General features: G+C 34.0%; 1 protein-coding gene across 1 annotated transcript in view; it reads left to right on the top strand.

Annotated features, from left to right (window-relative positions):
- UBA6 (ubiquitin like modifier activating enzyme 6) overlaps positions 1-11,631 on the top strand; it is an 85,297-nt gene extending 73,666 nt beyond the window's left edge. Inside the window, exons 28-33 of the mRNA XM_004038734.5 lie at positions 1,268-1,385; positions 2,560-2,753; positions 3,496-3,623; positions 4,526-4,613; positions 4,823-4,917; positions 8,631-11,631. Of these exons, the coding sequence (XP_004038782.4) occupies positions 1,268-1,385; positions 2,560-2,753; positions 3,496-3,623; positions 4,526-4,613; positions 4,823-4,917; positions 8,631-8,766 (759 nt within the window). The 3' untranslated portion in view covers positions 8,767-11,631. The remainder of the gene's footprint in view (positions 1-1,267; positions 1,386-2,559; positions 2,754-3,495; positions 3,624-4,525; positions 4,614-4,822; positions 4,918-8,630) is intronic.
- The last annotated feature ends 3,602 nt before the right edge of the window (positions 11,632-15,233 follow it).

A 15,233-nucleotide genomic window follows, 5' to 3' on the forward strand; every position in this document is an offset into this window, starting at 1 on the left:
ACGTGTGCAGTCTTTCTTTCTGCGTTTTTATTTTAGGAAAAAAAAAAAAAGACTTGTAGGGCAGTTGATTTTACCCAGGTAGATGGATTTGCAGAACACAATGTTTATGACTTATAGCCTATAAAGAATAAAAATAGGGTGAGGATAAACAGAAATCCCAAAGAAGGTTCCCAGCCCATGTTTCCAAGGGCAAAACTAGAGAGAAGCCAAGGAAAAATGCTTTAACTTTACTTTCCGTTATTGCTCTTGCTTTGGTGTGTTTTCTGGCTTGCATTGCTTCTATCTGTGTTAAAGTTTGAGGGTAATAAATTCTCCTGAGCAATTTAACTACAGTTTTAACATGAACTATGGGCTTTTTCACAACTCCCTAAAGGAGCTCACACCGAAGTTTCAGGTATGGTACTACTAGTTACAGATGTCACAGCCAAAAATATCAACTAGCCATTCAGACAAACAAAAGTTTCTCCTTCCTGGACTCCTTAATATTTCTTAATTTTTTATAATAATGTTTAATTTGTAAAACGATGATTTGAGTGTATTTTTAAATAAATACTACTTCATGATAATGAAGCTAATTTCTTGGTTTGAGAATATTAATTTCTGTGCCCTCAGGGAATATCTAATAAGTAATTTCTTAAGGATAAATTACTTGTGGTATGTACTCCCTTAATCCTACCAAACTTTCTATATGAAAGAAGACATATTCTTAAGGAAAAAACTTACCAGCAGTCAGTGAATATTTAAAGGATGGCCATATTATATATCTTATGGATTGCTTTAGTTTCCTTGATGTGAAGCAGCTCTGTACTAGTTAGAGCAAAGCAACATGCGTTTAAAGTAGATTTGTCAGAATCACAAACTGTTGATTAATACTAATTTTATTCTAGTGTGGAATTTTTAAAAAGATCAGTATGGACTTAGATTGTATGAGCTACTCAGTAAATATTTTTTATGCCCACTGTATCATTGTGGGTATTAAAAATTAGATATATTGGAGTTCTGTCAGTGAACAAGATACATAAAGATCCCTGTTGTTATAGAGCTTACATGCCTTTGTGAGAAGATAGATAATAAAATACATACATGAATAACATAATAATACCTTCTAAAGGAACGTATAAAATACATTGGACCAATGATTAATAATCTGATCAAAATATATAGAGAAAATATTTTCTCTTTGTAATCTGATAAAACAGTTAAATGGTAACCAAACTTAGACGCAGGAAATGATAACATTAATAAAAATATATTCATATATTCAAAGGTCGTTCAAACAGATGAAACTGCAAGGAAACCAGACCATGTTCCTATTAGCAGTGAAGATGAAAGGAATGCAATTTTCCAACTAGAAAAGGCTATTTTATCTAATGAAGCCACCAAAAGTAAGGGAAAATCTTTATAAAAATGTTTTGAACTGGATGAGTTTTTATTTTCACTAAGCTCTACACCTAAGAATTTGTGGAATTTAATCACAACAATAATGATAATATTGATTGATTTCATGATCATATTAAAGTCCGTGTTCATCTTTAACTGTGACTAAATTCATCATTTTCCCCACTATTGCCCTACTCTCAGAGATTGAAGTCTAATTCTCCAAATCACATTAACTGCATTGTTGTTGTTTTTCTGATTGTTTTAGTTCTTTAGATGGTGAGCAGGTCTAAAACCATGAATGAATAGCTCTGTTTTTAAGGAATTAAAAATTCAGTTTAATGGGGTCCTTGTGGAAACTAATCTTTGGACAGACCCATTTAAATCACTTTAGGATAAAGAACTATAAACAGAAATAGTCTTAGGTTCTTAGTCTTTAGTAATTAGGTTCATAATTACTGACAGGGAATACAGAATGACCTATATATACTTCCTTGCTAGATGGACTTAAATATAAAAATACAGGAAAACTGAATTTTTAATTCCTTAAAAGCAGCCATACACTCATCTGTTTTGACCTGCTCACTGTCTTTTAGTTTTATAAATCAGTGGTTTCCAAACTTTTGAGATTTTAAGCATGGACCAGTAGAATTTCAGGAAAAATAACCCAGAATAACAATAATTAGAAGGATCTTGGGAACCACTGATCTACAAAGATTTCAGAAATTACTTATTTTAATTTGACCAACTGACCCTGTTCTTAGTTACCAGAGGGAAAATGTTTCAGAGTCGGATTTATGGAATAAATTTTTGAACTATACCTAATGTTGGCTTTTTTTATTGTAAACCACTTGATAGGAGATGTGCAGTACACAACTTTCTTATTTTGCTGTTTATTAAAAAGTTTTTTTAAATACAGAAACGTCTCTAGTTTAGTGGCATTAAAACCATCATTTTCTTTTTTTTTTTTTTTAATTAAAAAAAATTGGCTCTCTTTAATCATGGGAAAAGCTGTTTTCATGGCCTTCAATAACATTAGTTGCCTGGATTTTTCTTATGTTTCTCAGTCATTAAAAAATATAAAAAGGAATCTTTGAAAGTTAGTAAATTCACATTGCTTTTTACCTAGTAAAATCTTTACTGCTTGCTGTGGAACTTTGTTTATCTGGTTGGTATAATCAGGTGACCTTCAGATGGCAGTGCTTTCATTTGAAAAAGATGATGATCATAATGGACACATAGATTTCATCACAGCTGCATCAAATCTTCGTGCCAAAATGTACAGCATTGAACCAGCTGACCGTTTCAAAACAAAGCGCGTAGCTGGTAAAATTATACCTGCTATAGCAACAACCACTGCTACAGTTTCTGGCTTGGTAAGTTTATTATTCCTTGAATAAAAATGCTTCTTTTTCATTGCCTCTTCCCTGACTTCCCCGTCATACCAACCCAGTCACTCAGAGATGTTAGAGAGGGAAGGATAAATATTGGATCGCATAATTTAAAATTTCAAAATATTTTCTGAAAATGCAGTCATCTGTATTGTGAAGTTTTACATAAATATACATTTTTAAAATAAAAAATAAGCTCAAGATAGATTATGATTTTTCTTATAGGCCATAATCTTTTCACTGATCTTTATGTCATTCATACAAAGCAGGTACTCTGTTTTTCTTGAATAAAATGAACTTCCCTAATCTTTATTCATAATGATTCAGAATCTTTAAGTGCGGCCCTAGTTATTATACCATATTACATCATTACTCTATGTAATTATCTATGAAGCTATGTAGTTATTTACCCCTGTATTAAGTGATTTTAGACTGTTGTTATTTTTTGAGTTACAGCATGTGCTTTCAAAATAGGGAGACTATATGGTTGAATTAATATTTTTTTAAATAACTGTTAACATGTATAGAGTAGGTTGAAAGTTTGAAAGTATAAAATATACTAAAAGTATACAGACCTGTAATAAGAAATTTATATTACTCTAGTCCCATAGCTGCTTTTACTATCCACAGAGAAATGCTTGAAAACTTGTGAAAATTGAATAGATGCAATTAAAATCACGGATAGTTTTAGGCTGTTTATATTATCAAATCACCTTCTTTTATCTAGGTTGCCTTGGAGATGATCAAAGTAACTGGTGGCTATCCATTTGAAGCTTACAAAAATTGTTTTCTTAACTTAGCCATTCCAATTGTAGTATTTACAGAGACAACTGAAGTAAGGAAAACTAAAATCAGGTATGTATGAAGGTCTATTTCTCTTGTATAATGAGAATGAAATAAAATATTTTACCTTTTAAAAGGGAAAAATACTAGCTTCACCTCTTTTTTCTTCTATTGTGTATGTGTAAATTTTTGCCATCACTTCAAGATCAGCTCAAACCTCATCTTCATTAAATATTTCTGACTAAAGTAGCCAAAGAACCCTTACAACACTTTATCTGCCACATTATTTGGCATTATGGTTTCATCTGTGTCTGCCAGATGAATTAGAAGGTACCCTGGTGTCTGACTGTAGGTCATGAGATTTAGAAGAATTCCACAAGCTTGAGACAAAGCAGAACAATTCCTGGGCCTGTACTTTTTAGTTTTCAGATTGGCAACAACCAAAAACTTGAAAAAAAACCTACCTTAACAAGGGTGTGAGAAAGCAGACACTCTCATACATTACTAATGAGAGTACAAAATACTATAATCCACAGTAAGGGATATATAGCACTACATTTCAGATACATTTGCACAAGTCTCAAACTGTATATTTGCAAGATAATTATTCTGGCATTATTTATCGTGGCCAATGATTAGAATAACCAAAGTGTCCAGTAACAGGGGACTGGAACATCCACACAGTGAAACCCATTTTAAAAAGAGAGAGACAACACTGTCTTGCTAAAACATACTGATTTATAATACACTGGAAGGATCAGCAAGGTACTGATTAAAAGTGGTTATCTATATGATGTGATGAAGAAATAAGATTATGGAATATTTTAGAAGATATATTATCCTTTATTTCCCCACATTAATTTCTAGCCTGATCACAAATAATGGACTTCTGAAAGTGGGTTTTTGTGTGTGTGTGTCATCACTAAAAGGAAGAAAATTTCAATGTTTCTGTTCTGAATATTTTTCTGTAACAGAAATGGAATATCATTTACAATTTGGGATCGATGGACCGTACATGGAAAAGAAGATTTCACCCTCTTGGATTTCATAAATGCAGTCAAAGTGAGATACTTTTGTTCATTTAGTTCATTAGTAGCTTTATGTCTGGTTTCTGTTTTGTTTTTATTTATAATTTTATTGGAAGTTATAATTATTTACCATGAATTTGCTTTTTTTACTGGTCATAAAACATTGTTTATGAACAATGTTAAATAAGCATTTTATGTTTGAGCGAGGCTTTCATTGTTTCTTTTTTGGATATTCACTTTTAGGAGAAGTATGGAATTGAGCCAACAATGGTGGTACAGGGAGTCAAAATGCTTTATGTTCCTGTAATGCCTGGTCATGCAAAAAGATTGAAGTTAACGTAAGTATTCAACATTATATGCAGCGATTAACAAGAATTTAAATGTAAGTTGATGCACACTAAAAAATTAAATATAGAGGTTACTATAATTCAGATAAAAGCATTAGTCTTGTCTAATGACATTAATAAAGACAGTGAATCTGCCAGGTGAAGGCCAACAGGCTACCTCTCGAGAGATTCAGCTCTTCAGTTAATAGGTTTAGAAACCTGATTTGGTCAGTACACTTAAGTAAAAGTGGATCCGTCTCTTATGTTGAAACACTTAATGACCAGGCTTATGAGTAATCTAATTGCCAAATCACTATTTTTGTTCATTTATTCAACAAATTATTGTTTAAGGTGCCAGCTGTGTGCCAGGTACTATTCTAGTCATTAGGGAGATAGCAGTTAGCAAACCAAAGTTCTTTCCTACTTAAGGAGTTTGCATAACAATAAGGCAAGTATGTTAGGTGATAGTAAGTATTATGGAGAAATTAAAGAAGAATAAAGAGAAAAGGAAATATGGGGAGTTGGGGGTGTTGAGTTGCTATATTATACTGAGTAGTCTAGGTTTTCCCTTTGCCTATCATAGTCTCACCTGTTAAGGTGGAATTTGAGCAGAGACTGAAAGGAAGAAAGAACCAAAGAAAGCTAAAGTGTTTATCGTGGTCTGCAAGACTCTAAATTTAGATTCGTAGTTATCCTTCTAAGTTCCTTCCTTACTTTCCCTTCATAATATTCCAGCTACACTGGCCTCCTTACTTGTCCTTGAATACTCACTCTAATCATGCTCCAGCATGGGACCTTTGCTTTAGTTGTTCCCTCTGCTTGTAACTCTGAGACAGTGACCTGGCCAAGTCTCACCCCTGGTCTTTGCACTTCCTAAAGAGGCCTCATTTAATACTGCAGCCTGTCCTCAGCCCCAGTCTAGTATGTCTAGTCCCCTTTACTCTTCTCTACTTTTTCTTTTTTTCAGAGCACTTATTACTGTCCTATGACTGCTGTGCTGCTGTGTATTTTGCTTATATTTATTGTTTGTTTGTTTTTGTTTTTGAGACGGAGTCTCACTGTGTCGCCTAGGCTGGATTGCAGTGGCGCGATCTCAGCTCACTGCAACCTCTGCCTCCTGAGTTCAAGCGATTCTCCTGCCTCAGCCTCCCGAGTATAGCTGGGATGACAGGCACCCAACACCACACCTGGCTAATTTTTGTATTTTTTAGTAGAGACGGATTTTACCATGTTGGCCAGGCTGGTCTTGAACTCCTGACCTAAGGTGATTTCTCCCGCCTCAGCCTCCCAAAGTGCTGGGATTACAGGCGTGAGCCACCGTGCCCGGCCCATGTACTGTATATTAGCTATTTACCTGCTACTAGAACATATATTTCACAAGAGTGGGAATCTTTATTTGATCTTGTCACTGTTGTATCTCAAGCACTTAGATCAATACCTGGCAAATAAAAGGTTATCAACAAATATTTGTCAGACGAGTAAATGAATCTCTGCATGATGGTTGTGTTTAACGTATCTATTGGCTTTAACTATGATAATCAGTTGAGGTTAATCATTCTTAAATTATGATCTAGTCTGAATTATCTATACCTTAAAAAGTAAAACTACTATTTTATTAGCTAAGGCATTAATTTGCCTTATATTATTTTTCATTAGGATCCCTCAGTATCTTTTGGATCAAGCAAGGCTAGTGTTTAGAATTCCTTTATTTTATGCTGCAGTGGACTGTACGTGATCATAAAGTGTATTGACTAGTAGAGTTTAAAATTTGCGGCAGGTTATTTAAAAATGCTTTTAAGATTTGGCCAATATTTGAAACCTCCAGCATGATAATATTTTTCATTTTATTACATTGACCTTTTAGCAAGTATTTATTGAGTACCTGTTAAGTACTGAACACATTAAGTCAGTCAGTGGGATTATGATTAATAGCATGAGGTTGGCTTTAGAAAGACCTGAGTTCACATTCTTGCTCAGCTGCTTAGTTTTGTTACCTTGAGTAGCTTTTGAAACTTAGTTTCAAAAAGCTACAAATCCACAAATAGGGATGACTGTGCCCATAGTTGAGCACTGAAATAATAGTAAGGGCTAATAGTGTAATGGCATGTAAGAAGTATTCCATAAATGTTAGTCCTGTTAATATTTTGTTATCATACATGGTCATCAAGCCCTGCCCTCAAGCAGTTCACAGTCTATTAAAGGAAATTGATTCCTAGTTATCCTTCTAAGTTCCTTCCCTACTTTGCCCTCACAATATTCCAGCTACACTGGCCTACTTATTTGTCCTTGAATACTCACTCTAATGATGCTCTATTGTGGGACCTTTGCTTTAGTTATTTCCTCTGCTTGTAACTCTTGAGACAGTGACCTGGCTAGGTCTCACCTCTGGTCATGTTAATCATTAAAGTATAATTGAATAACTGTGATAATGAAAATTTTTACGGAGTGTTGTGCTAACTCAGACTTCTAGTTCAGGGTAGATTTCATTTGAGCTACCTTTGAAGAAGGATTATTCCAGGCAAAAGCAACAGTCTTTGCAGCTAAAAAGAGCATACATACAAAAGTAAAACTACTGTTATATTAGCTAAGGCATTAATTTGCCTTATATTGATTTTCATTAGGATACCTAAGTATCTTGGATAAATTAAGAGTAGTATTTAGAATTCCTACTAAATTCTGAATTTGGGAATTTAGAATTCACTTTTTTTTTTGGAATGACTCAAGTATGAGGTGATGATCATGAATGGTGGAAAGAATGAAAAGTTTATGTACGGGACAAAATATCTTTGTGAAATGGAAAGAGCTACTGAGGATTAAATCGATTACATAGTTCAGAGCCTGGCATGAAGTAGGTACACAGTGTATGATAAATAACATTATTAGGCAGGAGAATACATCAAATTTATATTTTAAGAGAATTCTAGGAGCAGTGTAGATTGGAAGTAGAAAAGAGACTAGAGAAAGCTAGCTAGAAGCCAATACAATTATGTAAGGGGTGTGTAGATGATGACTTCATTTAAGGTAGTAGTGGCTATAGCAAAGAGTGATTTTTCAGTAAATAGGATAAAGATTGGACATAAGGGAAAAAGCTAAGAATGTCTTTTACTTTGTATTTCTAGCTTACATTTTAAGGTTTAAATTCTAGCTTGCTTTTTTACTGTTTACAGAGAAATGCTTGAATTTATGATGCCTCCAAACTTAAGAGGAAGTTTAGGAGGAAAATTAATTTTTTAAAATCGTTGCAACCTCTGTCTCCCAGGTTCAAGCAATTCTCTTGCCTCAGCCTCCCGAGTAGCTGGGATTGCAGGCATGTGCCACTGTTCCCGTCTCATTTTTGTATTTTTAGCAGAGATGGGGTTTCGCCATGTGGGCCAGGCTGGTCTCAAACTCCTGACCTGAGGTGATCTGCCTGCCTCAGCCTCCCAAAGTGCTGGGATTACAGGCGTGAGCCACTACGCTGAGCCTTTTTTTGTCTTTTAATAAATGGTTTGTATTCTTTATCATGACCAGTGTGTCCAAGTTTATTCACTGTTAGGTAAATGAGTGTCTTGAGTATAAATGAGTTCAGACCTTTTAGTAAAGAAAAATGAATATGTGAAAGCAGATTATTATTAGATGTTAAAGTCTAGATACAAGTCCAGGTTCTCTGGATGGCATTAGTCAGCAAATCATTTTTTCATTTTATAGAATTTACCAAAGTATTCATTCTTGCTTATTTTTCTTAGAATGCATAAACTTGTAAAACCTTCTACTGAAAAGAAATATGTGGATCTTACTGTGTCATTTGCTCCAGACATTGATGGAGATGAAGATTTGCCGGGACCTCCAGTAAGATACTACTTCAGTCATGACACTGATTAATACAAGTTGTCTTAACGTTACTCCAGGACCACTTGATTTTGGAAAGAGTGCACTTAATTCAGAAGCTAAAGAAAATCAGTTCATAATACTATGGATTTCTCTTTCATTAAGCCTTAATTTTAAGGGAAACGTCAGTAAGAAACTGCACTGAAGAATTATAAAACATTTTGGGGCATAGCATACACTTGTCTAACGGTTCACACGTGGCTATGATCACAAGCAACTTTGAACTGGAATGCTATTTACAAAAGTTTTGTGTATTAATCTGTGTATTAATCTCTCTGGATAAAAAGAAGGAAAAAATATGTATGACCAGAACAGATATGGATGAAGAAATTGAAAGCAACGAATGCAACTATTCAAAAAGTTTAATTTTATGAATTTCTTTTTTGTTTAGTCTTGAAGACTGATTTTCTATGCAAATAGTGTTTGGCATCCTGCACCTCTGGTATGATTTGGCTTTGAGAATTTAATAACACTGGGAAGAAGTATGGTAGTGGTGGATGAAGGGTGGACATTTTAAATTGTGCAGTTACAGTTTACTGTTCTATTACCTCTGCTCGTTTAACCAGTTTGTTATATCACTATGTCCCCAAAATCAGGATTTTTGTTGATAGCATCAGTGTTGTAGGAGCAATAGGTCAGATGAGACATATTAACTTAGACTAAACGTGAACAGTATTATATGGACTCTCACAACGCTCTTAGAGAATCCATGAATGTGAACAGACAAATGTGGCTAACCATTTGATTCTTCAGTATGCCTTCTAATGTGGCTATTTTATTTATGTGAGACTCTAAACCTGATTGTCCTAATATATAAAACTAAAAGATTTTGTAAAGGGAGTGTCTTTAGAAATAGATGAAATGTAGAATGTTAAAAATTATTGCTAGGGTAGTCTTTTTTTTTCACAGAAACCTAATTAGGGTATTAAATTTTGTTTTTTGGTTTTTTTTTTTTTAAACACAAGCATGTTATTTCATTCCCATTCCCAGAAAGGGAGTTAATGAAGATAAAAATTTATTTTTTAAGGTCTTTATTGAGAGAAACTTTGTTTTCTGATATGAACTATTGCAGATGTTTTTATAAATACTTTCATTAAAATGATGTAAACAGTAGTACCCAACACTGTAAACTCAGTGAAAATAGTAAATGATTCTTTTATTACTAAGACTGTCATGCATTCTGAAGCAGTTGGCTTTTTTTTAACCATAGGAAGTCATTTCCCTCTAGCTCCTTTCCTTCTACTCTCCTGCTCAGACCATTAGTAGGTACTTTGTTAAATAAAAAACTAGATTAACATCAATATTACTCCAATTTGGTATCTTTTACACTATGTATTATACCTACTTTCTTTTTATTTCATTTACAAATAGTTAAAATTACTTTATCAACCAGCTGTATTGTTTCCCTCTTTTGTAAAAGTACCATCAAGTGGGGAAAATGTATGTGGAAGTGGAGAGTGAATTTGTATGATTAAAGGATAATCTGTACATAGGGAAGTGGGCAAAAGTGGATAGGATGAATTTAAAGAAAATGACTACCTTTGGAAAAAAGAAATTAAATTTTGTTCACATATCCTACCCTTTCCCATTGTGCATATATATCCCAAGTGTCATATTTAAAACTAAGGTTACTTAAAACAGAATCCAGGAATATCAAGGCTCTGTGGCTTGGAATTTTAGAGGATAGGACTAATAAAAGGACTTTTGCAAAGAAGGCTTTTTTCCACGTTCGCTTTGTTTTGTGTTCTTTGAAAGTAACTGATACTTTTCGGGTAATTATTCAGCAGTCCATAAATATGATCCAGTAACTTGCTTATATTTTATTGAAGTCTCGACAGCTCTTCAGAAGTAAATTTAGAACGATGCTGTCAGTTCATATTTATAGATATTAGTGTTTTAGCAGATAAAACAAAATCAACAAAAATTAAGTTCATTTTGTGATTAAACCTGCAACCATTTTTCCATTACTTTTTTTCTATAGTTAATGGTTATTGCCATGATTTCTTCTGTTTGGTTCTACTAAGCTAGAAAGCCAGGGTGAAGTTAATGATAATTCCCATTATTTTATTTCTGTACCATGAGATTGCTGTTGATGACTGAAATACCAGGTGCAAAAATTAATGATTTGATTTTTGTACAGTTTCAACGAGTAATTTTTTACTTATTAAAAATAAATTAAGAAATGTAAGAATATCTTTGTAAATCATGTTTCATAAGTTGACTCCAGAGATTCTGATTTTGCTGTTTATTTTGTGAGTAATGTTGCTTTGGTGTTTCCTAATTTTCAAGTTTGCAATCATGGAGATACAGCAGTTGTTAGGTGTGGAAGGACATTACCTCAAATGTCCTCAAATGGCTCCAGGAAATTCTTTTAAAACGGTTGGAGAGAAATAGTCGTGACCATGTAAAACCTAGAGGATCTGGTAAATCCCATACTACTGGTTAGGGATTTGTAAAGTCCATTTCTTTTTAGAGTTCAAAGCAGTTCTGTTACTTGTCCATAAGTTCCTCATAAATTGTCCCAAAGGTAGGACATGGAAATAAATGTATGTCTTTATTTTTTAATCTACTATGTCACACTCTGGTGATATTCATGGAACATTAAAAAAGCAACTATGTTTATTTTATAATTAGTAAAATGAAGATAGAAAATTGTTCTTTTGAAATTTTTAGGGAAAAAAAAATCTCATGACCTAAATCTTTCCACTATAATGAATATTCATTGTGATTGCAAATATCTAATTTTATATAATCACTGTGTATGGATTTAGCGATTTTACTTTTCATAGATTCAAAAACATATAATCTGAATGCTTTCTCTGAAAAAAATAAAATAAAAATAAGAGTTGAGCTCTTGAAGATCAGAGTTAAGTATCCATTGATAATATGTGTTCATTTTGCTCTATGTCATAACTTTGTTTTTTTATTGAGAAATATATATTCAAAAATACATATATATTCAAAATTACATAAAATATAAATATGCAGTTCAAGGAATAATTTTAAAGCAACTATATAACTAGCACTCAGCTTAGTAGAATATATTGACAGCAGTTCAGAAATTACACATGTAGTTCCTTCCCAGTCACAACCAGCTCCCTGCCACATACCCTTTGGTAATTACCACTATCCTACCTTTTATGATAATTGTCTCTTTGTTTTTATAGTGTTACCCCCATGTGTGTAAACTTAAACAATACAGTTTGCTTGTTTTTGAGTTTTATTTAAAATCATACATTCTTTTGTAGCTGCTTTTGTTCAAGACGGGATTGATTCATGTTGGTTGTAGCTGTACTTTATTCTTCATTATGTCTGTGTAATTTACTTTTCTGTTAATATGCCACAATTTATTTACTGTAGACAATTGGGGTGTTTTTAGTTTCAGGCAATTACAGTTTCACAATGAACATCATTTTATGTAACTCCTAGTACAAAGAGTATATATTTAGGAGTAGAATTTTTTGGTCATAGGGTATTCATATCTTAAATTTTATTAGATGATTACAAATTTTTTTCTAAGCCTTAGTATGTTGGTTGGTTTTGTGTTGCTATAAAGGAATATCCAAGACTCGGTAATTCATAAAGAAAAAAGGTTTATTTGGCTCATGGTTCAGCAGGTTGTACAAACGTTGCACCAGCATCCTTGCAATCATGGCAGAAGGCAAAGGAGGAACTGGCATATCACATGGCTAGAGGAGCAAGAGAGAAATAGAGGAAGTCCCAGATCATTTTTAAGAATCAGATCTCACATTGACTCATGGAGCCAATACTCGTCATCTCAGCGAGGGCACCAAGCCATTTATGAGGGACCCAGATATCCACCCCCATAACCCGAACACCTCCCACCAGCCCTCACCTCCAGCACTGGGGATCACATTTCAACATGATATTTGCAGGGGACAAATATCCAAACCATATTTCTCCATATCTTGGTCAGTGCTGGTGTTAACAGTTTTTGTTTTTAATTTTGCCAGTCTGGTGGATGTGCAGTTGTATCTCATTGAAGTGTCACTCTGCATTTCGCTATTACCTGTGAAGTTGAGTATTTTTTCATAAGTTTATTGGCCAATTTGACTTTCTGTTTTTGTAAAGTATCTTGTCAGGACTGCCACACATGTTTTTGTTGTGTTGCTAATCTTTTTCCTCATTGATTCATAAAGGATCTTTATAAATCTTGTTCTTTGTTGGCTATATAGTTGCCAATATCTTCTCCCAATTTGTGGCTTGCCTTTCCCTCCCTTATGATGTTCTTTGATAAAAACAATTTATTAATGGTTAAGTACTAGGAAGTACGAGTGTTTTAAAATTAGAGCGTGAGTTGTTTTAAAAAACCATTCGCTACCCTGGAGTCATGAAGATAGTCTTATATATCGTCTTCTAAAAACTTTAGTTTTGCCTTTCATATTTAAATTTTTTTCATGAGGAATTAATTTGGTGTATGCTAGGAGATGCCTCACTACCGTTTATTGAAAAGTCTGGGTTTTATTCCTCCTTTCTATAGTGCCACCAAAGTCATGTATTATACCCGTATGTGAATACAGATTTCATCAATATCTGTTGATGAAAAGAGTCAAACTCTGTAAATATTTTCAGCGATTATTCTGAGCCAAATATGAGTGACCATGGCCTGTGACCCAGCCCTCAGGAGGTCCTGAGAACATGTGCCCCAGGTGGTCAGAATACATCTTGGTTTTATATATTTTAGGAAGGCATGAGAAATCAAATACATTTAAGAAATGCATTGGTTTGGTTCAGAAAGGCAGGACAACTCACAGCGGGGGCTTCCAGGGTATAGGTTAATTTAAAACATTTTCTGGTTGACAATTGGTCGAGTTTATCTGAAGACCTGGGATCAATAGAAAGGAAATATTCAGGTTAAATCAGAGATTGTGGAGAACAAGTTTTATTGTGCGGAGGAAACTCTCAGCAGACTTCAAAGAGAGCAGGTTGTAAAGTGTTTCTTATTGGACCTAAAAGGATGCCTGGGTCTTAGTTGATTATCTCCTGGATTTGGAAAGGAAGGAAGGACAGAAAAAAAAAAAATGGGTAAGGGGGAAAGGGGATTCTTTATAGAATGTAGATTTTTCCCACAAGGGATGGCTTTGCAGGGCCATTTCAAGATATGGCAGAGAAACATATTTTGGGGTAAAATATTTTGATTTTCTTTCTTGTTATGCCAGAGTCAGATTGGAAAGTTAAGTCACGATATACAGGGTTAAATAAAACCCATCTGATGAGAATTTATGGTTTGTAGAGCATGACTCCCCAGACTCCTTAGACAGGAATTTGGGCAAGATAACAAAATATCAGAGCTTAGTCCTTACATCTCTTTCTAAATATTTTTTCCCTTTTTTCTATCCCTGTGCTAGTATACCATCATCATCATTGTAGCTGATATATATTCTTGATATCTGGCCAAACAAATCCCCCCAACTTATTGTTCTTTTAGAGTATCTTGGTTATTCTTAGCCCCTTGTATTTTCAGTTCTCATATTCCTAATTGAAAGCATGTAAATTTGTCACTCCTGCAGTTTCTAATTGTCTTGCTGAAATTTTCAGTCTCTTATCTGCTTCAAAATGAAAAACATAATTATTTTCTAGTCTGTCTAATAATTCCAGAATCAAAACCCGCCTGTGGGTCTGTTTTTATTTTGTTTGTTCTAGTCTTCATTCTTACTGTCTTGTCTCCTTGTGTGCCTGGTTACCTTTAATTATTTACCAATATTGTTTGAAAAAACTAGAAATAACTTGATGCTCAGAATGATATTTTTATCCTCCACAGAGTTTTTTGCTTCTGGCAGGTACCTGGGCATTAGTAATTTAGGATTATTTTGATCCAGTTTCAGATACTGAAATTTTCCAGGTCACCTAGGTGACTGAAAGCTGAGCCTCAGACTGTGGTAATGCTCTTCTGTTCATCCTTATTTCTAGGGTTCAACCATTCAGGGTTTCAAAGTGTGGTTTGGAGTTACCAGGCCCTTACCTCTTCACTGACCCTGGACTCTTTTTGAATCTTTAGCCTGTTAGCTCTATCTACTCAACTTCCCAGTGGCCTTTTGCAATCTATAAATACTCCTAACACAGTGGTCCCAAATGAATGGTTCATTTTTCTAAATTTCTATCTTTTCCCAGATATTATTGGCATGGTAATTATTCACCAACTTATCAGCTCTCTGCTGCCTTCCTACATCTTTGAAAAGTATATTTTATCCAGCTTTTCTAAATGTTTTCAAGTGAGAATGTTAATCCAAATTACTTAGCCCACATTATTTCCTGTTGATTATGTGTAAAATACAGTTGGTTTATTTGTATTGTTTTTGTACCTGGAAACAATAAACTCTGTAGTGATTCTCTAAACTATTTGCACATTTTTTTTAATTTTCTTTTTTTTTTTGTTTTGTTTTTTTGAGACAGAGTCTCGTTGTGTCACTGAGGCTGGTGCAGTGGTATAATCTCGGCTC

This window comes from Gorilla gorilla, chromosome 3, assembly GCF_029281585.2.
Source record: "Gorilla gorilla gorilla isolate KB3781 chromosome 3, NHGRI_mGorGor1-v2.1_pri, whole genome shotgun sequence".
In the NCBI taxonomy this organism is placed as follows: Eukaryota; Metazoa; Chordata; class Mammalia; order Primates; family Hominidae; genus Gorilla; species Gorilla gorilla.